General features: G+C 36.9%; 1 protein-coding gene across 1 annotated transcript; it reads right to left on the reverse strand.

Moving 5' to 3' along the window:
• Positions 1-968: 968 nt before the first annotated feature.
• SYCP2 (synaptonemal complex protein 2) lies at positions 969-23,883 on the reverse strand. The gene is made up of 44 exons (XM_058036318.1): positions 23,860-23,883; positions 23,130-23,270; positions 22,756-22,884; positions 21,492-21,596; positions 20,905-20,929; positions 20,135-20,220; positions 19,226-19,314; positions 18,650-18,684; positions 17,909-18,051; positions 17,778-17,830; positions 17,573-17,618; positions 17,290-17,385; positions 16,850-16,910; positions 16,150-16,298; positions 15,273-15,347; positions 14,675-14,827; positions 13,868-13,967; positions 13,201-13,319; positions 12,259-12,319; positions 12,107-12,164; positions 11,770-11,906; positions 11,369-11,466; positions 11,021-11,139; positions 10,758-10,788; positions 10,415-10,479; positions 10,252-10,309; positions 9,544-9,599; positions 9,003-9,051; positions 8,712-8,886; positions 8,261-8,328; positions 7,714-7,893; positions 6,812-6,995; positions 6,156-6,397; positions 5,871-6,041; positions 5,585-5,749; positions 5,120-5,210; positions 4,454-4,615; positions 4,039-4,166; positions 3,755-3,849; positions 3,574-3,673; positions 3,094-3,152; positions 2,709-2,787; positions 2,248-2,304; positions 969-1,910 (listed from the first exon to the last, which is right to left on the reverse strand). Exons 1-44 carry the CDS (start codon positions 23,881-23,883, stop codon positions 1,842-1,844), a joined length of 4,386 nt encoding a protein of 1,461 aa, XP_057892301.1. The 3' UTR covers positions 969-1,841.
• Between the last annotated feature and the right edge of the window lie 319 nt (positions 23,884-24,202).

Here is a 24,202-nt window from a genome sequence, read left to right on the forward strand (position 1 = left end):
TGGGGATGGAACCTCAGGAACTGGAGCTGCCTCTGGACAAACTGGCAGCAGGAATGAAGGTAAGGACACCCAGTGGCACACAAAGTCTGTGTCACTGCAATGGGACAGGGAACTCAGGGCTCCTGGGAGAGGTGGTGTCAACATTTTCATGTTTGTCTCACTTGACTAGCAGCTGAATGACCCCATCACTTGATCCAAAGATGTGTTTTTTCCTCTTTATTGTAAGTTTTTTAACTTGCTGGCTTTTCACAGAAATATGTAACATCATAACTAGACTTTTAACATACATCTATAATTTTATTATTAATAATACAGGAGTAATTAACAAGAAAACAGTGATAGTCCCAGTGCAATATACAAAAAGGCTAAAGAGAAAGGAAAGCAAAGTTTCTTCAGCAGAAGAAGCATTTTCAGTTTGAGATGAGCCACTGTTAACTACAAACTAAACTTGGCTAATAACCCATGTACAGTATGTCCTGTTCAGCAGGGATGCACACTTCCACTGCCAATAAATACTATACAAAACACATTAAAATTATGTGTCAAAACATAATAAAATTATAGTAAGGCTAACTTAGAGCAGGTTTAAATGGCAAACAGTGCCCAGAGCTGTGTCACTGCTGCACCTGAAGCCTGGGATGGCTCTGAGGGGCTCCATCCTCTCCATGCTCTGATCCTTCCTCTGCCCTGCTCCTGGGGAGGCACAAGCTGTGACAATTCCAGAGGCACTGAGCCCTCAGCACTGCCTGCTCTGGGGGCTGGGGAGGTGCCTGGACATCCCTGGGCCGTGGATTCCTGCTGGAATTTGGGATCCCACCTCAGAGGGCACATTTGGCTCAGGGGGGCTGTTCTTCCTCCCAGCGGGAAAGGGAGACAGGCCTGCAGGGCACAACTCCTGTCCATAACTAAAAACAAGTTTAGTTTTTAGTTATTATTTTTCCCACGTGGCCTCATTGTAAGAAAGAATTTGGGCCTTGCAGTGCACTTTTAAACCGTGTACAGTTCAGAGACAAGTCCTGTTTCATTCTGATGAAATTCAATCACAGCAGTGGAGAGAAAAGTTTAACATCTCAAGGAGTCCATCTAGTGGAGATCACAGTGAGCACAGGCCCAAAAAAAACCCCCAAACCACACAAAAACCAGAAGCTCAGAAAACATTTGCACACTGATGTAAATGGGATGAGTGGACCAAATCATTTACTGGAAATTTCAGTGTAATTATTTCCAGAGAGACAAAATAGCCTTGTGGCTTTAAAATTCTTACCCAAAATATTTGCACAGCAGCTTTATCTGACTTCTTACTGATTTAAAGCAAAATAACAATGATATTGAGTAAAAAACCCAACAGACAGCATCTGTTTTTCTTGACTTGTTTAATAGAACTATTTGCAATACAGTTCCAACACAAGTGTTGAGAGTGTTCTCTCAGAAAATCCTGCTGAAGTCTAACACCACAGACAAACAGGACTGAGATCAAACCAGGTGGTTTGGTCCCTAATAATTCCTGGCTTGTATTCTGGATCAAAACATTGATTCAAAGTGAAATTCAAAGTAATTTCTCTGCAAGTCAGTTAAGTAACCTATAAAAATTGTTAAAGAAGTATTTAGAAGTAGCATTTGCTAAAAATAAAATGGCATATTACAGACTCAGTAAAATAATTCCAAATCTCACAGGTGAGTGGGTAAGTTTTATCCACAGATTTTAATATTATTAAGGAAAATATGCTTTCATTAAAGTAGTGTCTTTGAGTGTGACAAAAAAAAGAAAAAGTTACCATATTTTCCATTACAAAAATGTTTATATTCACCTTGAATTTCAGGAAAGAATCTGAAAAATTACTTCAGAATTCTGTCTTTGATTGAAACAAAGTCTGCAATCCCCTGCGAACGTTACACAGCTCCTCTTCTTGCTGTACAAAAAAAATTACATTTATCACTTTTATTACACTGTATTTATCACATGCTTTTGAAAAAAGGCAGATTTTATTCCATGTATTGCAATCCTGGTGCACTGTACATGCTGCTTAGTCTAAGAAAGATGAACTTTTCAGCATTAGGACAGAACTACACAAGACCATTCACATCTCCCTGTGGCTCCCATCCCTCAGGTGAGGTTTTAAATAAAGTGACATTTGTTTTCTGATTAACTTTTATTTTTGATAGGGGACTAGAAATCAAAATTTTAGTAATTTAGTGTTCAAACTGCAAAACAATAAATAAAAATGAGGACAAGATAAATTTATTTACCATTTCTTTTAGAAATTTCTCTTGGAGTCCTTTTATGTCTTCTTTCAGCAGATGCATCTACAAAAAGACACTGAATGCATCTCCTCTGTTCACAACTGCCACCACATTTTCAAGCAAACAGTGATTTCCCTAAATGTCTCATAACCAAGAGTTGCAGATGCACCTGCCTTTGGAAAAGGATGTTTTAAATTTTTTCTTTCTTGGATGAGTAACACCAGTAAACAAAATCACAGAATCCAGAATAAGTCCTGAGAACTGCACACACCTTGCATGGATGAAATCTAGGCATAAACACTGAATATTGTGAAATTAAGGGACATTTTATGGCAAAAGCTAAAAAAATTATTATGTATCATTAATATAATGCTGAGGATAAAATCTTCAGGGAAAAAAGTTAATATTGGTATCTGTGGGTGCAACTGAGGAATTATTTCAATAAGCAAAACACAAGTTCACCATACCTCTGAAGTAAAAACATTTTCTTCACAGTCAACAGAATGGTAGATATTCTTTTCAAATGAAGTTTTAAGAATCTGAATTCTAAAGAAATAAAGGCAGTTTAAACAGCTTTGCTACATAAGAACTTGCTATAATGAGCACAAATACATGCCATTGTTGGGAGTCTATTTACATTTAAAGGATGGATAAATATCCCCAACACTGTTACTGCTGGAACAGTCCCTCAGCTAGGTGGAGAAGTTTAACTGGAGAATAATTACATGAACATTTTAATCTCAGTTTCTCATCAACCATCTCTCTTTTATGGAAGGAGTTGCAGAGAGAAGTTGTGCTGATCTCCCTCAAGTGAACAGAACAGAAATCTCAGGATTAGTGAACCCTACTGACCTCTGCTGCTCATTTTTCATGTACATACTAAAAGTGTGGGAATGCTTTTTCCAAAAGGTCTGGAAAGAAAAATATTAAGAGATATTAATCAATGGGAACTGATTTTCCAAACTAAAAGTCATTAATTTCTAATATGAACCAAATGACAACTACAGGCTGAACACAGAAGGGGCAGGAGTTACACAGCCCCCACAGGAGCTGGAAACACCCAGCCCATTAAAGCACTTGTAGCTTATTGTAGGAGGAAAAACACACAGGAGTTCATGCAGTGGGTACATGCAGGAAAATACAGAGTGACCTTGGCATTCCAAGGGCATCCTGACACCCCAAAGGCATTATTTGAAATTTGACACGACTAGAAGCAAAAAGGTAAGGGCTTTGAGAATCAACATTAATAATATTAAATTAAAGATGATGTCAATGATCTACAGATTCCAAAGAATTCCCTTTTACCCACAATCAAACAACTAAAATACAAACCGAGAATTCTTTTTCCATGATTTTCAGGGACTGAGAGTCCTTTTCAAACTTCTCAAGCTCCTCAGTGAGAGTAAAATGAAATTTGTCCAGCTGCCTGATCCTACCAAAACAAACCAGGTTACTTGCAGAAGGTATTCACTGCACTTTAAGGATGTTGTAACAGGAATCTGCCATTACTGACCTGCATTCATGGAGCTGGTAACTCATGGTGGCCAAACGCTGATGGGCAGCTCTCAGTGTTTGCTTATTAAAATTGTCCATTTTCCTGGAGCGGTTCTAAGAGGGTGTTTGAACATCAAATTCAGATTATTTGCACTTTAGAAAAAAAAAACTAACTGTAATATTCAGTACTGTAACTGCTTCATATCACAACAAACCCCCTTTAAAAATGTAATGGTGTGGTGCAAGCCAAGTGTCACCCGTGTGCTCATGTACTCCCCAGGTGATGCACGTGAAGGGTCTTGCCTCAATTTTCTTGGCAAATTCCTTCTGGAGCTGCTGACAAATGCTGATGGTTGAGCAATCAGGCTTCCAGAATTCTGCATCCAAACCAGACAGGTCATTTGCAGATTGAGTGGAGACACTTTCAGACACTGAAGAGAACAAAAAAAAAAGTCAAATTCAGTATTATAAAGTCCCCAGTCTGAAGTTAGGACAGCTTTTGTTCTAAATAAAGTAATATCATCAATTAGATTAGAATCTGGTTCTATTTGCATATCAATTTTCTGACTTTTCCTATGGATCCTGTCTCTAAATATTTAGCATTGTTTATTCTTTGCTTTAACATATAAAATGCCTTTTTATAGAGATTCTCTTTCCTTGTTAAAACTTGAATTTGTCACATTATTGTAAAACTTTGCACTGTCAGTCCATGACCAACCTCTGCAAGTAGCAGCATCATCTGTTTTAAATAATTTTTTGGGCTGTAAACTAATTTTTCTTCTTCCTTTCTTTTCCTCCTCTTTGCTTGTTTCTGCCTCATCAGAGCTGCCCTCTGTGGCACTGGGGTAAGTTCGTTTGAGGAATGTTGGTAGGCTTGGTCCTACAATAAACATGGAAACAACGCTGAATTTTAGCATTATTTACAACGAGATGGGAGGATAAACAAGATTTTATTGACACGTTGGATGCAAACTCTAGGAGGATGTACCTTGGCTTTAAATCATGAGAATTATATAGAAATTAATAACTATCACATTTATAGAGGGCTGTTCAACTGAACTCTGACTGATGAGCAAGTCTGGGATTTTTTCTGATAAAACCATTATCCCCAGAGTATCAGTAGGAGCACCTCTAACTTTTTATCTGGAGTACAACTAACTCTTTACTAAAGCTGCATTTTGGAGCCTCATTTTCAGTTTTTTTTGGGATAATTAAAACAGCAGAGAAAATGAGAAAACGAGTAAGAAATTGAATAGTACTGAAAATATATGAACTATAAGAAGATTTAAAAACTTTGACCATATTATTATGCCAAATAAAACATTTTTCTCAACCCTTATGGAGACACATAGGAAGTCTTTTTCTTTAAATGAAATGTCTGTACCTGACTCATTCATGGGGCAATAAGGTTCTCTAATCCAAGACTGTACTCTACTCCTGCTGGAAGCAGACAATGGGGATGGTGCAACACAATCCTAAAAGAAAAGTCATTGATTTATTTATTAGCTTCAAAATTAAATTGCTTTTAGAAGTGTCCATCAGAAACTCACATTTATGTTGTGAAAAATAATTTATTTTTTATTGGAAATCACTAAGAAAATATTGACTCCCTGTTATATTTTTTTACATATGTATTGTAACTGATCTTGTTGGGCTATAATTCTTTCACTGTATCCAGATGATAATTATCTAATTTATCTCCAATATTTAAAAATTAACTATTAGCAGGTCCCAAAGTCTGTGTTAAATACTGAGATGCATTTCCCCTAAACCTCAGCACGTGGAGAGGAGATGACAGAGATGCCAAGCTGCAGCTCTGTCCTGGAGAGCAAGGAATGCACTAACTCACCTCTTTACTTTTAGGGAGAGGTTTGGGGGGATCCTGGAGCTTGCCTTTAGCAGAAATGTCTGAAAAGCAAGACTGGGGACTGGAATCCTCACTGTTATTCCCTGTTTCCAGCACAGCTCCCTTTGTGTGTTTTCCACTGTCAGCTTTATATGCTGTTAAACTGAGCTGCACATTGAGGGAAAAAAATCATTACTGACAGGAGATGTCCCTTAAACACCATCAATGTAAGCTGATAAAGCAAAAAGCTGCAGGTCTCTTCTGAAGAGCAAAGAACTCAGGAACATACCTCTTCCTTATTCTTGGGGATAGGTTTAGTGATATCCTGAAGCTTTCCTTTAACAGAAAACGTGTCTGAAATGTGACATTGGAAACTTGAATCTTCATTATTATTACAGATTTCTGCTGCAGCTCCCTTGGAATTTTTGCCACTGACAGTTTTATATGTGGTTAAGCTGAGCTGCACATGAACAAAAAACCCCAAGCATTATTGAGAGAAGAAGCAAAAACCAGTTGGCAGGCAAATGGAACAATTTCAGTTAAAACAACTCTAGAGAAAGGTTAATGCTCTTACCAATGATGCTTCAGTTAAAACTGGTGAGAAGATTTTCCTCCCAAATGCCAACTTTGTTGTCTCAGGGGATTCAGTTACAGCCAGGCTTTGCATACTCTTGTTTTGTGGACAGAAATTACTGGGAGAGGATCCCTTCTCAGAGTTCAGCATTTCCCTGTCTCCTGGTGACGACTCCTGCAGACCAAGTGACCTCTCACTGGAGCTGGGCTCTGGGCTGGCACCTCCTGACACCCTCTCAGCACCTGGGGACAATTCCTGCACTGTCAGCACCAGAGGGGGACTTGCACAGGGGCAGCAAAGCCCCACACTGCTCCTGCTCCAGCCCTGGCAATTTCCAAGTCTCAGATGTGTGGGATTTGGCACAGGCCTTGCCACCCTGCCCCTTTCTCCCTCTGCCACTTTCAGCAGTACCAGATTTATTCTAACACTGACATAATGTGTTTCTGTATTACCCTGATGTCAAACAATTGCACCAACCTACAGATGTGTTAGTGACATCTAATACAATTCCCTAAATTCTGTGGAACAACTGGAATTATGGGATATCTCATTTTAAAAGCATGAAATAAATGTTAAATGGTACTGCTGTGATAACGCTCAGTTAACCTCCATCTCTTGTTTCAGCACTGCTGGAAATGAGAAGTGAAAGCACCTACCTCTCATTGTCTCAAGGGAGGCAGGGCTCTCAGCTGAAGGCATCTCCAGCTCCCTGTGCTCTGCAGAACTCCTGCATTCAGCCAGTGCTTTCTGCACATAGCTGTCCACTCTCTTGGGCTCCACAGGTACAGCCTGCAGCACCTTTGGCTGCTTGTATTCCTTGTTTGGCCCACTCATGTGTTTCTATCAAAATACAAAAGTTATATAAACATCTTTGTAACCACAGTGTCCTTGAAAGCTGATAAGGAGAGATAGAGATTTATTATCTATTAACATTGATCAAGCAGAAGGACCACCAAGAAGTACTTAAATCCATAAGCAGATCAGGTTTTCCAACATTAATAAACTCAGAATTTCTTTAACTCAACACAAATTTCTATTCTTATAAACTACTTAACTACTGGAGGCAATCACTGATGTTTCAGGATTTAATGAATAAAGTTTATAAACCTTTTCATATCTATTGACATGTTATGCTAAAACAATGAAAATGTTTCAGCAACAAGTGTTCCTTCACTAAAAATCCATTTGGATACTCAGCAAATGTATTGACACAGCATTACCAGCAGCTCAACAAGATTTGGCTCACTGAACCCTCCCAATTTAAGGACATTTTCAAAATATTGTCACATTTTCAGAATACAGCACACAGTAGTTCTTTGCAGCAGAGTAAATCTCATAAATAGAAACTAAAATCTATTATGAATAAGAAGATTATTCAGGACTGATTTTCTTAGCAGCTCAATACTCATCATTAAAAAAGGGGCAATATTAAAAAAAATCAATTAACTTCAATTTGCTTATGTTGGGCACTTAAAATTCAGGAGTACCAAGTACAAAGCAGAGCACAGTTTGCTTTGAAAAACATGGCAGGAAAGGATTTTTAAGTGGAACTGCACACCTGAATTTTGGATTTCTCCTCCCTGGAGGTGCATGTTGGAATCCTTTCTTCAGTCTCAGACTCAGAACTGGAAGGCTCTTTGTAATTTTTTGTTGCTGCTGCTCTTCGAGGGAGTTTTTCTCTGGTGGATTTTACCATCATTTCATCCAGTTTTGAATTCTGGGGTTTACATTTGTTTATCTTTGGAAGAATAAAATCATCTTCAGTTAACAAGAGTGATTAATACATACATAAGATAAAATGGCAGATAACTTGATTACTTGAAATTAAAAAGGTTTAAAAAGCTTTTTACCAAAGCTCAGAGAATCCAACTATCAATCCACTAAAAACAGCACCCAATGTAGAAAATCATTCTACCTCACTCCTGACTGAAAAACCAGCTAAATATTATATGAAAAGAATACAGTACTTGAAAAAATAAACTGTATTTAACAAGTGATCTGGGAGAAATGTCACATATTTACGAAAATTATTTTAGAACAGTTGCTGGGGGGACTGAAGAGATTTTTAATCCATATTAAAATTCTAGCTACAAATTCACATTTACCTTTTTCTTATTTGCATTTTTGCCTTTAGCTTTTTCCATGTGGAAAGCAGGTTCCAAGGATTTTTTTGCTGCTACAATACAAGAAGGTTGAAAAATCAGGAAAATACTCAAATGTTTGACATTAGTTTCAGCTGTAAAATAACAGAATCACTTTCATGCCCACAAATTGATCCAGTAACTGCTTTCAGCCCATTATTTTGAAAAAGACTTTTATAAAATTAACAATAACTTGTACCTGTCTTATCCTTCCAGAGTTTTCTATATTAAAGTACAGGATTTATGTAAATTGATCTTTATAAATTATTAGAACTAACTTGGAAATTCTTTCTGCTTGGCAACAAGACAACAAAAACATATGACATTTGCAACACAGCACATGTCATGCTGTGCACTTTGCACCTATGGACCAATTACTGCAGCATTCTTCAGAAATATGGAAAAAAATTCTTACTTTTGTCCGTGGTCATTGGTTTCCCTGGTTTTTTACTTCTACTGTAATCAATTATCTGGGCTTTAGGTTTCCTCTTGGATTCCTGCAGCCAGCTAATCTCTGTCTTGCTGTCATCCCCTCTGTTTTCTGTGTCTGAGTCACTAAAGAGATGCTTCTTGCCTCGATTGTTTCTGGTCTACAAAACCCAAAAAAGTTCCTAAGTTATTAATTTTTATACACAGCCTGCTTACATAACTGGGATTTAAAGGCAGGAGGACAAGCTGTGCTGATCCATAAAAATCTAAGCCTTACCTTCTTTCCTCCCTTCCCTTCTGTGCTGGATTTATTGATGGCTGTGTTCCTTAATCAGAGAAATAAAACTCATCTTTAAACAATACATTTTAAAATAGTTCTTCTAAAGCTTTTTACTATTCCCATGATATCTGGATTAAGCATTCAAACAAAGGTATCTACTTTTGTTTCCACATTATTTTGGGACTACCTGTTCACCTTAAACCCTAAAGGTTGTGTTTGTTTCCCAATTATCAGTAGGAGTACACAGCAACAAAGCCCTTTCCAGGAGGATCATTAACCAAAAACCATCTCAATCTATTTCTCTCCCTGTAGTATTCCATGAGGAGAACTATTTCCTTCATGGAACACATCCTTTCCTTTTTATCACCTTCCCAAAGGGCCACCCAGGAACAGCCTAGAACACAGCAATGTTTATTGCTTAAAAAACCAACAGAGCCAAGATATTCTTGTCATGCAGCACTCCCTGGAATATTGTGACTGCCTGCTGCAGAGTTCAGGCTGTTCCAGGAGAATCAGCAACCAAAACAGAACATCCTACCCTTTCCTGTTTGCCTCTGTATGAACACTCAGCTCAGTCACACGCAATTCTTGGATCTAAAAATGCAAACAGAGAAGAAACAAAGGAAGATTTTCAATGGTTACAAAATCTGTACAAAATTAAGCAGGTCACCAGCCAGTAACTGCTAAGGAGGTTTTATTCCTTAGTTATTACACTCAGTAATTAAGGGTAATAATTTCTACCTTAGAATTTATTTAATAAAACTGACAGTTAAAACCAACAGCAACTGACTGAGCTTTCAGGATCTCAGAGCAATACAAGAGCTCCCACCCACCTGCTTCACAACCTTCCCCAATTCACTCCTCTGAGCCACAAGAAGCAAAAATACCTTTTATCATCATTAGATTTTCTTTTTGCTAAAGTATCTGCACAAAGAAGTCTTTAAAATGAGGATTAGAAAGATGCCAATAACATTTTCAGGATAATTTAAAATAATGATACTCCTAACACACAGTTTAATTCTTAATTCAGGAAAAACATCTTCATAGCCTGAAGTGGCCAGAATCTAAAGACAGAGTCTATTGTTCAATATTTGAGGATGCTGGAGGTATTTACAAGACAAACTTTCTCCCCCACTTAGTTCACTGATATAATTTGAATTTTCAGATCTTAATTATATTTTCAGTACAAAATTTGACCGATTTCCTTTCTATTCTATTCATAACATAAATTTTAGTTATTTCTTACTCCAAGCTTGATTGTAGGCTCATCAAACCCGCTGATGTTAAAGTTGTAGACATCATCCCTGTCAAACAGGCAGAGATCAATTTTGTGACTGAATTAATGAAAAATTCACAGAATCAGGTGTGAGTAATCAGAAACTGTGTTTGAAAATGTTGAAACTACTTACAGAACATGACCAGCAGTTATATTAAGAAAAGAAGCAGTTTTTAGGGTCCTGTCCTGAACTTCTTCCTATCCATAAAAGAGAAGTTAGCTCCTCTGTCAAATTTGGACTGTGCATTCACAGACACTGTCATCTCAAAAAGCAACTTCTTTTGTTCGTTATGAAGATAATCAGGTTGATTAGCAACAGTTCAATATGGCAAAACAAATCTGCAGCCAATGCATCATTAACATCTACAGATCATTAATATTCAATGGTATTTATGAACTTTCCCTTTACACCTATTGACTTCCATCATGCATTAACATATTAAAAACAATTCCAAAAAAAAGCACAAATGTGTTACCTTGGAGAACCAGGATTTATTTAAATGTGTCCTAAAAATAAAGATACATTTCGTTAAATGCTAATTAGAATATATGCATTAGAACACTGCCTATATAAAAAACCCTCATCAAACCCAGTAAATTTATTCATGCATTTAAATACAACATCAGTTAAAAGATGGATTAAAAGAGCCCAGCCCCTTTCATTTATCAGCATTCATGGGTACATCACAGAGACAGCCAGAGGCACACAAAAGCTCAGCACCAAAGGTTCACATTGTACCTGTTAAAGCCCAGGGAATCTCTTGCTTTGCTCTTCTCATCACTCTTGTCTCTGTATCTGTCACTGATTTTACTGATCAGTGATTTGGCTGCATCTGCCATTTCTTTAGACTTTGGTTTCTATAAAAACAGTTTAACACCCAACATTAAACAGAAGAACAAAGCTGCAAACAGAACTTCAGGTTCTTAAGAACCCCCTAAACTTTATGAAACGCCTCTTAACGGATTAAATTACATGAATTTGAGAACCATTTTCCCTTGAATGACAGAAAACCCATCAGTTTTGAATCACTGAAAATGGGACAATTCTCTTAAATGCAAGTGAAAGAAACAAAAGTAAAAAACTCACTGTCTTTGACTGTTTTGGGTTTGCAGTCTCTTTTCTGAGGAGAGCATCAGGGTCCTCTTGTGCAAGATCAGAATGGAAAGATGTGTCACACACTCTGCCTGAAAGAAATGTTTTAAACCATGGTTCAGTGATAGCTTCAGTATTTTTCCCTCCTGTATTTAACAGTTTGTGTTCCAAATGATCAACACTGACTCCCCACTGAGGATGGGATCAATTTGGATCAAATGGTTCTGTTTTTTTCATTCATTTATCTGGAGAGGTACTTCAAAAAGCTGAATAAATGCTTTTTGTGTCACAGCTCTTTCACTACCAACAGTAATAAAGGAATAAACAATCATCACTGCAAGTTAGTTTCTCTGAATCTATTTTTGAGAGTAGCAGTTGACAAGTGTGACCATCACCTGGATGGGATGCACGTGCCAGTGACAGATTTGCCTTTTGCTTGTCCCCAGCTGTTCCATTCTTCTCAGGAAGAGGGAATGTTCTTTTTTTCCATGTTTCAGTTTTATCAAAAGAAGTCTCCAAAAGACCAGGCAGCCTAACAAAGACAACACCATCCTACTGTCACAACTTGAGTCTTAATTATAATAAAAGTGTATCATAAATAGGAAAATGATTAAATCTTAGAGATAGCAAAGCATTTTACATTGCAACAAAACATCAATTCTGGTGATGCTTGAAAATCCTCCCTTCAAAGTGACTGACAACAATGACTTGGAATTTTTTTCCAGTACTTACAAAGGTTTGTGGCTTCTCCCAACTGGTTGAGAATCAGGAACAATATCTAACACTTCATCTAAATGAGACATTAATTTGGTGTCAATTATTATGGCAAAAGAAAAAATTAAAATAATTTTAAAAGGACTGCCAGTGCTTGTAAAATTACTTGCCTAAAGCTTTGTTTTCTGTGGCCTCTGGTACCATTTTTATGACTTCTTCAGAACGCATTTGCTACAGTGGAATGAGACCCAAAAGGAAATATTAGTGCAGGACCATAGGCAGTACAACCTCATGAACTTGTGCTTTCTCTAATAAAACGTGACTTTCTTGTTCTCATTTCATGGAAGTGCTGTTCCAGTGCTTTCCCATGTATTTCTGCCTCATTCCTGGTATCTGACTTCCTAATCTGGGCTGTTTCACAGAATTCATTGTCTGCTGTGCATCTCTGCCCGTTCCAAGAAGCACAGTAAGTAACACTGCCACTTAGAGCCCATAAAAGCCAAAGAAATGCTCTAAACAAAACATTCTGTTCATCACAGCCCTTACCAAAGCATGGCTGTATCAAAAAATGCTTCAGAGTCCCATAGTCTGGGGCTTGGCCTGAATCTGAGCAAGGCAGACATTTACAATATTTATGTATTTTTGCTTTACAGAAGTGAAAGCCTGACGAAAAATGTACTAAAAAAATCAATGCTTTAAATGGTAGAAGATGAAGACATGAACATTTCACAAGCACAGCTGAGTGTATTCTCTGTTTTAGGACTATTTCACTACTGCATAGCAAATTAGAAGTGATTGCATGCACATTTCTCCTATTATACACAAAGGAAGAACTGAGGTTCCAGAAAAAAGGAAGATAATTCTGGGGTTAGGACTGATGAGTGAATGCAAATTGGGCCTAATTTTGTTAGAGTTCAGTCTGACTTTAAACATGTCAAACCTGAATTTCAGAGGGCAAGGAAATATAATGCAATAAAGTAAAACATACTGTTTTCTAAAAGTGACTTGCTACCTGTAAAACTTTAGCCCTTTAAAATATGAATTAGGAACAAATTAGAATAGAAATGAATGTTATTCTAAGAAAAGGACTTAGCTACAGAGGACATGCATACTCCAGGAGGCTCCTGATAGAAACTCTTTGTTCTGCTCTCATTTACTGTTTCATTGTCAGACCTGTTAGTAGAGCTGGTCATTTCCAAAGGCAATTTACACCTCCCTTTAAAAGGAGTGGCTGAAACAAAACAGAGAAGTGTTAGAACTCCATCAGTTCTCCCATTACAAAAGGAAATGCTTTGCCCACTATCCCAGCTATTCCACAAACTCCAACAAAAGCTGATTAGTTTTGATACCATCCCCTTCTGGACCTTTAATAATTCCATTTATTCCAACTCTGCTATGTGGAGATTAAGAGCTCAATGATTGTGGATGTCTGGAGGCAGGAGCAAAGCCTGTTACAGGCTGGATCTGGTATAAAACAGTTGGTTTCTATTTAAAGACTTCAGTGTAATATATTTTTACTGAGCTCTCAGCTGGTTCCTGACAGCAGCAGCAGAAGTGCCAGGTGACCCTGGGCTGTTGGGAAGGCAGTTCCCCCTGTCCCACACCCTGTCTATGCACCAGGAGCAAGTGCCCCTTAAACATTTCAAGTTTTAAGCTTTTGCTCAGAAGATTTTACCTCTCTCCTTTTCATTTCCAGCTGTGCCAAGGATCACAGTTCATGCCTGAGTTTCAAAGACCATTCACAGTGTATTTTTACCCTGAAAGCACTTGCAAACTTACATGTGCTGATAAAAAAAGAGGAACTCCTTGTGGACACACTTGCAGTTCTAGAAACATGCACAGATGCTTCAGACACTTTCCTTTTACGGGATGGAGTTACCTTGAGGAGCAGAAAGAACTTGACCATAATACACTGATTGAAGCATGACAGCACAAGAATTCAGAACATTTATTGCCAAGAGTCTCTTGTCCATTTTTGGAGTGTCAATTGTTGCTGCTGCAGGCATCAAGGCAATGTGATTTTCATGCAGTTGTATTTCAACAAAATATTTTTAAACTGAGATTTGTGGTTTTTGTTTTCTAAATTAATTCAATGAAGTATGGGCAAATCCTGTCCCTTGTCCACCAAGGGATTCCCTGGAGATTCTAAAAGCTACAAACTAAGGAGAAATTGGTTTCTGAACACCCAGTACTGCCCCAGGAAGACACAGTAACTGTTTCAGTTTGTAGCCCCTCTCCAGCAGGGCTACATATTTAAGGCCATACTTCACTTTTCCATACTGGGACATCTGAGCATATCCTCAAAAACTTCTCTTTCAAGAGAATTCTCAGAGCATTGTGGGCTAAAGATCATTAACGATTCCTTTTTATTTCTGTCACGTTACCGTAGTTTCAAAATACCAACAAATGTTTTAGCAAAAGATTTTTCTAGCTTAGTGTCAAGTCTAAGAAAAACAATCCAACTTTTATTACAGTACTGACTATATTCCAGCTGTCAAAGAAGGTGTTTAGACTATTAAATACTACAAATATTTATCCTGACATGCATTTTCTCCCTACTCCTCTTTTTTTGACAACCCTGCTCACCTTGGAGGAATCACCTTGGAGTTTTTCCTGACTGTTACTTTTACTCTGATTCTTCAAATTTCCAGGAGATTGCTGAGCTTTGTATTTACTGAGTTTCTCCTCTCCAGACTTTTCTTTGAATCCTGGTGACAACTGACTTTCTGGTACCATTACCTATAGGGTATTTTAATTTCTTTTAATTTGTATACAATATTTGGATTTTATAATGTTTTATTTTTATACAAATACCCATAGCATCTTCTTTACCCCAAGTAACACATTCCCCACTGGAGATTCTGATAAACTTCAGAGGTTACAGAGTTTTAGTTTGAAAAACTTCCAACTTAATTACTATTTTTGTTACAAGGATGGGCTTTCAAATAACAATGCACATAAAAGAACTTGCCCTGTGCATATTTGTCTGTTTTATTCTATGATTTGGATATTAATATCTCCCCAAAAACACAATACATACATACTAGACACCAGTTGCCTGGCTTTAGACTTATCTGTGCTTGTTAATATTTTAAAGTCCTTGTTTTTACTGTTTATAAATTATGAATAATCAGACTAATTAAACAACCCCAAGAAACCATCTCAGCACACTGAGGCAGAATACCTGTGATCCACTTTCATCAAACACAATGTGGACATTTGTTTTGGCTACTGATGTAGACTGCTTCTTGCTGAAATCCTGCAAAGGGATTTGTCAAAACAGACACTCTGCTCTTTTTTTAAACAAGAAACAAAATATTTAAGTGAGAGATCATAGATGTCTGAAATCAGATCACAGTGGAAAACAGACTGTACAAATTCACAGCAGTTTCATCCCTCAGGAGTTCCTCAGTCAGACTTCAGGACAGAGCAGTTTGTTAGAAGCAGAAAGGAGTAAGGTGAGGCTTGCTGGAATGTTTTACTAAATGAGTAAATTCAAGAGTGTTAATTGCACTGCAAAACAAGACAGCTCATGAATCATTTCTGGAAGTATTTGTTAAACAACCAGGCTGTGTTTCTGGAAAATGAAATATGCACAATTTGACATTAAGGTATGGTGTTCTCTTTCCAGCCTGAAAATTCTTGTTGCAATTCATTTTCAATGTTGGGATGAAAGAACCATTTCAGTGCTGAGTCCAGCACTGCTGAGCACTAAGCCATGTCCCCAGGTGCCACATCCCTGTGTGTCTTACATAACCCCAGGGATGGGGACTCCACCCCTGCTCTGGCAGCCTGGGCCAGGCCTGGACAACCCTTCCAGTGGAAAGATTTTCCCAAAATCCAACCAAAGCCTCCTCTGGTGGAACTTGAGGCCATTTCCCCTTGTCCTTATTAAGCATCTTTGCCAAAGCTCAGCATATGATGAGTTCTGTAGCAGAGATGTCAATCAGAAACTCCTGGCAGGGAGAGATTCCAACAATCCCAGCTGGAACTTTTAATGGCAATGAGACACTGAGTTTGAATCAATTTAAAACTATTCAAAAAGGTGTTTAAATTCTTACCTTACATTTATGAAATCCATAAATCTTTATGGTCACATCTTTGATTTCCAAGATAGAATCAAAACAGAAAAGAAATTTCTCTCCTTCAAGGGTGCCCACACTCATTGGGCTTTTTAGATCTATTGTTAATAATTTCTTTGAATTGTTTTCTGGACAAAAACAAAATTTGAAAAGATGCTTCACTTCAATTAAACAGCATCTCACATAATCTTTGTCAACACATGACACATTCTTCAGTTCAGGTACTAAGATTACTATTTTATTTAATTCCCTCTAATCTACCATTATTTTATTAGCAAAAAAATTATAATGTTTGTATTTTAGAAATACTTATTCTGTATATTATTAAACAGAATTTTCTTTGAAGGTTACTTACTATAGCTGCAGACAAATTACAGATATTTACTGTTCCAACAAGTTCAAAAGGAATATTGTTACCTGCCATTGTTTTATGCCTTGTTTTGTATTGAAATAACTCTAAGACATAATTATTAAATTGTTTTCCTAAAATCACACCAGCATACCAAAGTGCAGATGTGACTGCAGTGCAGTTCTGTCCCTGATAAAAACAGCTCCTACAGTATTTTAAGTGAGAATGCTGCTTTGCTAGAATTAAGTACTTTAAGGTTAATCAAATTGAAATTAGACTGAAAATCCAAGTTAGAACACAATGAAAGGTCCCATTTTTGAGTTCAAATACCTTCCAGGCTGTACATGTTGACATCTTCTTCTTGTATAATGACTGTTTCCCACTGCTGGTCCTTATATGAAAAACACATTTATTATGTGTAATATCACAATTAAAAGAAATTATATCACAATTAAAAGAAATCCAGTGATCAAAGTCATCCAGTGACAAATTTCCAACTTTTTACATCTCTGTTACAGAGTGACAGGAACTTGTGCTTCACTGTTTCTCACTGTGCATGTGTTTAACTATTCCCAAACAGCATTAGAAGTCATTACTGTGAAATTCTTTGATCTAAATATCAACAAATCTGGATTTTTTTTTAGCCCAATCATCAGTGGAATGCATGTAAGTTCAACACATTGAACATGGGGAAATAAAATCTGACACACTCCAAGGAATGTGGATTTGCTGCCTCAGGAGAGCCCAGAGGGAGACAAAACTCAGCTTACTGCATCCTCTGCTGCCACATAGAAGGAAATACTCCTGCTGCCAATGTTGAAATCAATCCAAAACTCTTCCAGGTTTTCATCTGATGGTATCTGGAGCTAAAAAAAAAAGAATAAGATAAAACAGTAAGAGCAGAGAGCACTGATTACTCCCAGCTAAGAAGTCTCATGTTGGTCTGAACCCCTGACAAACTTTCAGTCCATGCCTATTTTATACTTCTGAATAAAAGATAATTTTCTTATTTTTATCTCTATTTTTTCTTAACTAGAAGGCAGAAAACCTTACCTCATACTCATCAAGAGCTGCTGATAAACATGGGAATGTAAAAACCCTGTAAGAAAACGATATTTTTTCAAGTATTCTGTAATGCTGTAAATAAATTTTGCAGATCTGAACAAGTGATTTTTACCCCAAGGAGGTAACATGAAATTTAATCACAACATAAAATCCTAAAAAAGAAAATATATTAGCATTAAAAAATCAGTTTTACCTTCTTTTGTCTCCAAGCATGCCATTCACCTGGTTGAGAAATTTTCTGCAGTCCTATTAAAACATATAAATTTCTTAAAGAATTGTAAGATGGAAGTTTCCCTCCCTGGAAATGTTTTTCATGTGACTTACTGTCTCAAACTCTGAATCTTTAATTCCTCTAAATGCAGTGGACACAAACTCCATGGGGAACCACTGGGAGGCCAGAACTCTCCTTTGCTTCTCTGACACCATTCTGCACAGAGCCTCTGTGATGGCCACTTGTGTGTCATAGTCTGCAGCACAAGGGAATTCACACAGGAGCAGATGAAATAACTACTGAGGTGGGAAATGGTATCAGGAAATTGGGGTAAGCAGTGCTGAACTTAACCTAGATCCCACCAGATCCAAACATGCAACCCATAAAGGATAATTAGAAAAAGAACTGTGGGAATAACAATGGCTAAACAAGGTATTTTTCAAAATGAAACCAACCAAACTTTCCAGGACTGTCAGAACCACACCAGGTGTTTAAACAAGAGAGAAATTTTCAACTTTCATCTCTCTGAGCTGGGAAATTGCTGGATACCAAAGTGATCCCTGAGGGAAGTTCCAGTACTGCTACCCATGGCCACAGCTCCCAGCCTCAAAGATTGACTTGTTTATCATTTTTCCTATTTGAATCTTTCATTCTAGAAAACCAAAAACTTCTATAAGTTTTCCATACACTGAACAGACAGAAACATTCCAGTAGCAGACTGTTTTCATGCAGTATTTATATTTTTCAGATACCCCTAACCATAACTTTCTGCAGCTCCCAGATGCCTTCTCTGGTTTCTTAATGGGTGTGCAGCTAATTTTTAAGCTCAATACTAAATTAGGTCCCATGCTCACCTCCAGCATCCAAAATTGTCCTCCCCATTTCACTCCTGCCAAACAAAGGAACATTTCATCAAAATGTGACAGCAACAAAAGGCCATATAACAATTATTATAAACTTTCAAAGTATGAGACAAACCCCTGATTCCATGGAACTGTTAAGAGTTCCAAGGGGTAAATACCTTTGGGAGCACTGCCTGGGGACCTGAATCACCTGACAGATACAATTTTGACTCTATTGGCTTTCCTAAAGTGCTGTAAAATGATTTCCAGTGCAAACAGCCCAACCTTCCAGTGACTGACCCACTGTGGAAAGCACATCCTTACAAACAGGAGTTTAATTATTGTATGACAAGTGGGATGGGGAGAAGCCTGATTCAGACTGGGAAAGAGGAAAACTCAGGCTTCTGATGGAGAATAACCCATGAGAATATCTGTCCCCAGCCACCACCACTGAGAATTCACAGCAAGTGCAGAAGTTGAGTTAAACAGGGACCAATCTGCACAACAGCAGAGTAAAAACCACCTCCCAACCCTGCAAATGATGGAATGCTATAAAAAAGTATAAAAATTTTACTGAAGATCATTTACATGACAAGCAACATCTCCTTTGTAGAAAGAATCTTTTTCTTGGAATCTCGAGGGATCTGGTCAAGCAATAAATTCAGTTTTTTTATTACCTAAGAAGAGTGGAAAAAAGGGAATATAAACTAAGTTTGTTAAACTGAGTTATTCTTATTTTGAGCCCTTGTAATGTATTTCATACCACTGAAGAAAGCTTAAGTAACTGCAAAACAAGAAAAGACAACAAATTTTACATGACTTTAAATGGTATTTATCATGCTAAAACAACTTCAATCAATTACTTTAGTTTCAATGGGAACAGTAGTTGTTCAACAGTTGGTTCTTATTTGCAGGTTTAAATACAGAAAATCTTCCAAAGCCAGAATTGTGTCTAAAGTTGATTGCTGAGCTCAAGTGTACTTTAAATTAGCTATTAAATATAAGCGTACCTTAAATTTTAAATAAAAAAAAACCTTTTCCTTTGGGGATGTAGCCTTTCCCTTTCTTTAGAGGGAAAATCCCCTGACAACCTGAAGTTACTAAAACAAACAGGAGAAATTTGGAGATAGTGAAAGGAATGAAAATTTCCTGCAAGTGACTAAAGAATTTACAACCAACAACCTTAACCCTATTTCTAGCACTTGTGGAGCTCATTTTTTGCTATGCTTTTACACAGCTTCCTCACCAGAACTTTAATATCACTGGTTTGCAATTTACTCTTAAAAAACCCCAATAAACAAACAAAAAGCCCCATAACCACAGGTCAGTAATCTGAAATACCCCAACATATAAACAACAACAAACACTCCCAGAAAAAGATTATACAATGCTTCTGATCCCAGAACACTACAATATTCTCTTTTTTGTTAAAGAACTGTCTCCACAAAGTCTAACACACTAACCAGGAAACTGCTGCTTAGAAAGAAGGATGTTTACCTCCTGCTGAACATAAATATTAATTCTTGCATCAGTAATGAGGGAACATGTTCTCAGAAGAAAGTTTTCTAGTATTTGCATTTTACCTAACAGGAAAGAAAGAAATCAAAGAGCTGTCAAGAGTCTGGTATCCCTCATAAACATTTGGGCAAGGATTCATTTTCATTTAGAAATGAAATTATTATGAAATGAAATGAAATACAGTGTGTCTGTCTTCTGATAAAGGATTAGTGATATGTAAAACAGAACAGTTATTTCAATTTATAGTAACCATGTTTCTACTCCTGTGCATCACTGTGTAATTCCCCTGGGCAGGAAATTATTAATTTTTTACATGTAATTGGTCAATTCCATAACTCAGCTCTCTGAGACACAACTCAGGTGCTGGAATTTGTCTCCCCAGGGCCAAGGAAATGAATCTTTCACTTTGATCATGACACCAAACAGTCTGTAGGGACTTTCCCCCCAGTGCCACGCTGAAAGGGAAGGGCAGGGTGATACCCACAAGGACAAGGTCAATAAGGAAGGATCACTGGGCTGTGCTCAGCTGGGACAGGACCTTAGAAACAACTTCTTTTAGGAATAACTCAGGTAATTTGTCATCTCTGAGACTTATTGTGCTTTTTTATTACTGACCACAGCAAGTTACAAGGAAATCTGTCCACAGAGAAACCCCAAACTAAAGGTGATGCCACAGGAATGAGAAAAGTGGGCCAATGTGTGTCCTGAAAAAGACATTTTAAACTCTCACTTCTGCTTTTTAAGCTCACCTTCAGGTCTGCTATCACACACAACCTGCAATAAAAAAAAAAAACAAACCAAATCATTTTGATAAAGAAAATATTACAGCATTAAAAAAAAAAAAAAACAGGCAAAATGTACCCAAAGGAAGTAATCAAAAAGTATTTAGGATTTTGAAATTATTTTGTCCTTAACAAAAAATCTAAGAGATGATCCCTACTAACAAGTGTGTTTTCCCAAAATTGTATTTCAGTTAAATTTACTGAAAGTGTTTCACCAATGACAACAATTTTTATGAAGAGAAGAAAACTCACAGATTTTATAAACTGGATTAGCATCCCAATAATGGGGGTAATCAAAATTTAATAAAGATTAAAGTTTTTTTTGTTAATTCAGCATTTAGTGTTACTGGTTTTTTTTTTTTAATTTCATGATGCCAGCCAAGAAATTAGCATGACTACAGCAAACTGTTTAACCAAAATGATTTATAATCTATTTCAGAAGTCATTGTAATGTTAACTTGAGGAAGATATTAAATAGAAATATATTTAAAGTCCTTTTACTGCTAAACTAGCAACAACTACTTTAACAAATTTTATTATCAATGTATTTTTACCAGCAATGTGATGAAGAAATCCTCAGCCAGAGTTGTAATCATTTCATTCTTTTCATTTCCTCTGAGGACCAAAATTCCTTTTAACTTTTCAAACCAATTGACCATGTAAAGGGAAAACAAAGGTAAATCTATTTTAATAGCCTGCAGCAGGACAATGGTTTGTATTATACTTCAGTAAAACTATACAAACTCTTGATTGTATAATAATCAAATAATTGATTAAAGCAACAACAGCAGCCCCACTCTGCTGAGCAAGGTTAGCCCAGACTGAAATCCTTCACTCAGGCCTAACAAAATCAGGTGATTTTAAGGACTTTTTAGCACAAAAACTGGAGATCTACTTTGGCACCTGCCTCCACAGACAAAGCAGCTGAAAATTGATAATGGCTGAATGGAAGTGGGTTGTTTGATGAATACAAGCATAAAGTTATCACCCTGGTTGTGTTTGTTATTAAATTTTGTTTATTATTTTGGGCCCTTGTAATGTATTTCATACCACTGAAAGCAACAGGCTTCAGTAACTGCAAAACAAGAAAAGATGAGTTCTAGATGACTTTAAATAGTATTTATGTTACTAAAACAACCTCAATTTCAATAAATTACATGAGTTTCAATGGGAACAGTATTTGTTCAACAGTTGTTTCTCATTTGCAGGTTTATTATTATTATATTGTTTATTCATTATTTGTTTATTATTAAAGCAGTCGAGAAGGCAACTGAGGAACTCTCATCTGATTTTGCCATTAATTTTCTCCAGTGAAATCTCTGAGGAAAGCAAAAAGGAAGTGGGATCTGTTGTTCAGTTTTTGCTGAGTTACAAATTATTAATTCTAACATGCAGGTTAAAATAACACCAAAAAATCAAAAGAGCAGGTACAAAATCACTGCTGTGGGAATTAACCAAAATGAAATAATTAAATGGCACCAGGAAATTCTAATTCCCGAGTCAAAAGCAATACAACAAAGCACATGAAAATACATAATCTTGTTTCAGCTGCTGTAAGCATATCTAAATTAATTATATACTGCAGGATTTGCAAAACCCTCACTGGGACAGAGCAGCATCCCTTTAGAAGGGGTTACATGGCAAAAAGCATTTAAATATGAACAATCTTTGTTGCAAAGTTATGGAAATCTCTTAATTCTGACTCAATCAAGGACCCAATCAAACACTGAGCTGCTCAGCACTGAAGCACTGCTCATGCATTTATTGCTGTTTATGTATTTATTGAGGAGTTCACAGATGCTTTATGGTTTTACTTATCCTTCCAACAAGGCCGTGTTTTATCATTGCTGTGAGCCCATCTTCTCCTGCTATGCTCATTTTCTTCCCACATTTCTGAATAGCATTTAGTAAAGTAGAAATGCTTTTGACTTCTTGTTTGTCAAGTGCCTGAAATCAGAATTACAACATGAGCTTTAGTCTGAAGTCCAACAAGAACGTATATTTAATTAAAATGATACCTTTTTTTGTTCTCAAAAGCCACCTTAACTGCAGCTTGAAGGAGAGATTTCATTCATAAAATTTATTTTTGATTCTTAAATCAACTGCTGGTGTCAATCAAGGCAAATGAAAAAAATCTTTTCCACCCTCTTCCAAAGATGGTGTAGATGATTTTGATGCAATGATTACATTACCCAACACAGAAGCTTATCCAATTTGTTGACAAACTGTTTGCTGCATTTGTGAGAGACATTTTCACATTCTTCTGTGGCCAGAAATTGTTCTAAGGATTGGAAATCCTTTTTTCCTGCAGCTTCATCAATTAACTTTTCAAGCTGTAAGCAATAACCAAAGCAACTGCATTACTGTATGCTTAACACTGATATAACACATCTAATTAACACAGATTTGATGCAAGTTTTACACAATCACCTGCTGCACTTGAAGCAAATATTCTGAATCACAAAATAATTAAACATAAAACCTTAAGTACAGAGCACCCAATCTAATACATTAATTTGCAAATACTTATGCACCGAGATTCTAATTATTTGCTTTAACTGGTTTTAGTTTCCTCATATTACAGCTAAAATCCTACAGAAGTGTTGTATCAATGCCCGTTACTTGGTATATTGAGTATTTTACACTTCTGAGTTACTTTTATCCATTTTGCCCCTTTATTCTTTCTAAATTTCTTTCAATTACAACTGGATTTCAACATTTTGATCTTAAGTATCCCCTAAGTTGATTAACCTCTGTTGAATGCATATGATTTATTTTCATCAGCAGCAATTCACAGTTCCTCCTGCTTTCCACCCAGCTACGTCAAAAGAAAATTTCTTCCTAACACACTAAAGACTTTCCTTACAATCAAATTAGTAATTAAAACAATCAATACTCATATCCTGCTCCATCAGCACATACCTGCATCTCAGTCCTGGCTGGCATTTTTGTAATTCACCAACTCAGCTGCCTAAAAGGGAACAATCATCCCACTTTAAAAACGTTTTGCAAACACGTTGGGAATCAGTAAAAACACATTACAAACTCCAAAGTTTGTCAGTGTGTAAGTGCTATATAAATGCTGTTTAAACAGCTGGGGATGTAAGGAAACTTTGTTGCATGGATAAACAATTGTTTAAAGCAAAGGAGAGGAAGGAATGCTCAGTTTCATGGCTGCAGGCACAGAGGGGCCTGAGAGGACCCTCAGGATTGCCCAGCAAGGACAGAGCACAGGTCAGGGCCAGGTTATTCAGGACAGGTGAGT

Source organism: Melospiza georgiana, chromosome 17, assembly GCF_028018845.1.
Source record: "Melospiza georgiana isolate bMelGeo1 chromosome 17, bMelGeo1.pri, whole genome shotgun sequence".
NCBI classification, from domain to species: domain Eukaryota; kingdom Metazoa; phylum Chordata; class Aves; order Passeriformes; family Passerellidae; genus Melospiza; species Melospiza georgiana.

Coding starts and splice junctions, on each gene's coding strand:
- SYCP2 (XM_058036318.1), bottom strand. CDS start 23,883: ATGCCAGCCAGGACTGAGATGCAG. Junction 19,315..20,134: donor ATATTTATGTTCAGCAGGAG/GTAAACATCCTT, acceptor CACTCTTCTTAG/GTAATAAAAAAACTGAATTT. Junction 9,600..10,251: donor AGCCTACAATCAAGCTTGGA/GTAAGAAATAAC, acceptor TTGCATTTTTAG/ATCCAAGAATTGCGTGTGAC.